The sequence below is a fragment of the Limulus polyphemus genome, unplaced genomic scaffold (genome assembly GCF_000517525.1).
Source record: "Limulus polyphemus unplaced genomic scaffold, Limulus_polyphemus-2.1.2 Scaffold1225, whole genome shotgun sequence".
Classification (NCBI taxonomy): domain Eukaryota; kingdom Metazoa; phylum Arthropoda; class Merostomata; order Xiphosura; family Limulidae; genus Limulus; species Limulus polyphemus.
Window position 1 is genome coordinate 275,950 of NW_013666835.1, and position 1,152 is coordinate 277,101.

Sequence of the window (1,152 nt, forward strand, 5' to 3'; positions counted from 1 at the left end):
TCTTCAAAATGAGGGTGCGTCTTATATTCCGAAAAATACGGTATATACATTAATAAGTTATTCGATCAACTATATATATATATAAAACCAAGACATTACTAGTTTTTCACAAAAAGAAAATAAACTATTTCGTTTTAAAAGTTAACATTTAGAAAACATTATACATTTTCAGTGTTTCTTAAAATATGAAGAAAAAATTCGGTTCCAGAATTTAAAATAAAAAATTAACTAAGCTGTTTAATTTTTTTCTATATGCCAGTTAGACCAACTCAAACATTATCAATGACAATCTGAAGAGTAATTCTTTTGTAATGTGAGTAATATTAAACTAGAAGGAAATTCTTAAAACAAAAAGAACTAAACATTTATGTTGTTTATTAAACCTGATGACGACTGCTGAAGCCGGTCGAAAGTAATTCCAATAAAAAATTTGGATAAATAAATATGGTGGCAACCCATTTTTAAAAATTTTCATTCTTGGTTATCAACGAATGTAAAATTATATCCAAGATAGTGAAACTTACTTCTGTAAAACTAAATAAAACTATATGCAACTTAACAGTGCTTGAAATCGACCAATCCCGTGTTACCTTTAGTTCTGGGTGCCATTCTATGGCGTCTATATAGGCATTCCCTCGAACGTGAAGCCATAACATTTTCCATAACGACAACAATAATGGCTGCTCAACAAACACAATATAATTATCTGTTATACCAAAACTGTGGTAGTAACTTGGGTAAAAGCGGTAACTTGCAGGAATTGAACACATTATTGACGCTTTACTAAAAGGATTGTTGCCCTCATCTGAAACAGAGAAGAATGAAAAGCATAATTTAGATTCTACAAATTTGGGAGTCCGACGTTTCCTTCTTTAAAAAAAAGTAATAAATAAACGGCTACTACTGTGAAATACGCGTACAGTAAAAAGGCGATTTCAAGTTGATAAAAAGCAAAGTTTGCCCAATTCCGAGATTATGATATTTAATGTCATCAGTATACTCGTTATGCGACCATGTACTTCCTTTTAGTTCTTCTCGAATAACTGTCAGTTTATCAAACAGAAACGAGACCGATGTCTGTAGGTTTACTTTCTTCTTAGAATTCTTCTCAAGAAGTCGATAAGCCGTCTTAACGTTGTTAGAACAACGGGG

At 31.4% G+C, this 1,152-nt stretch overlaps 1 protein-coding gene across 2 annotated transcripts in view; it reads right to left on the bottom strand.

The window, feature by feature from the left end:
• Positions 1 to 1,152, bottom strand: part of LOC106462687 (beta,beta-carotene 9',10'-oxygenase-like) — a 22,452-nt gene that overhangs the window by 9,644 nt on the left and 11,656 nt on the right. For both annotated transcript variants that reach the window (XM_013922634.2, XM_022390014.1), the window contains exon 5: positions 591 to 805. In XM_013922634.2, the coding sequence (XP_013778088.1) occupies positions 591 to 805 (215 nt within the window). The remainder of the gene's footprint in view (positions 1 to 590; positions 806 to 1,152) is intronic.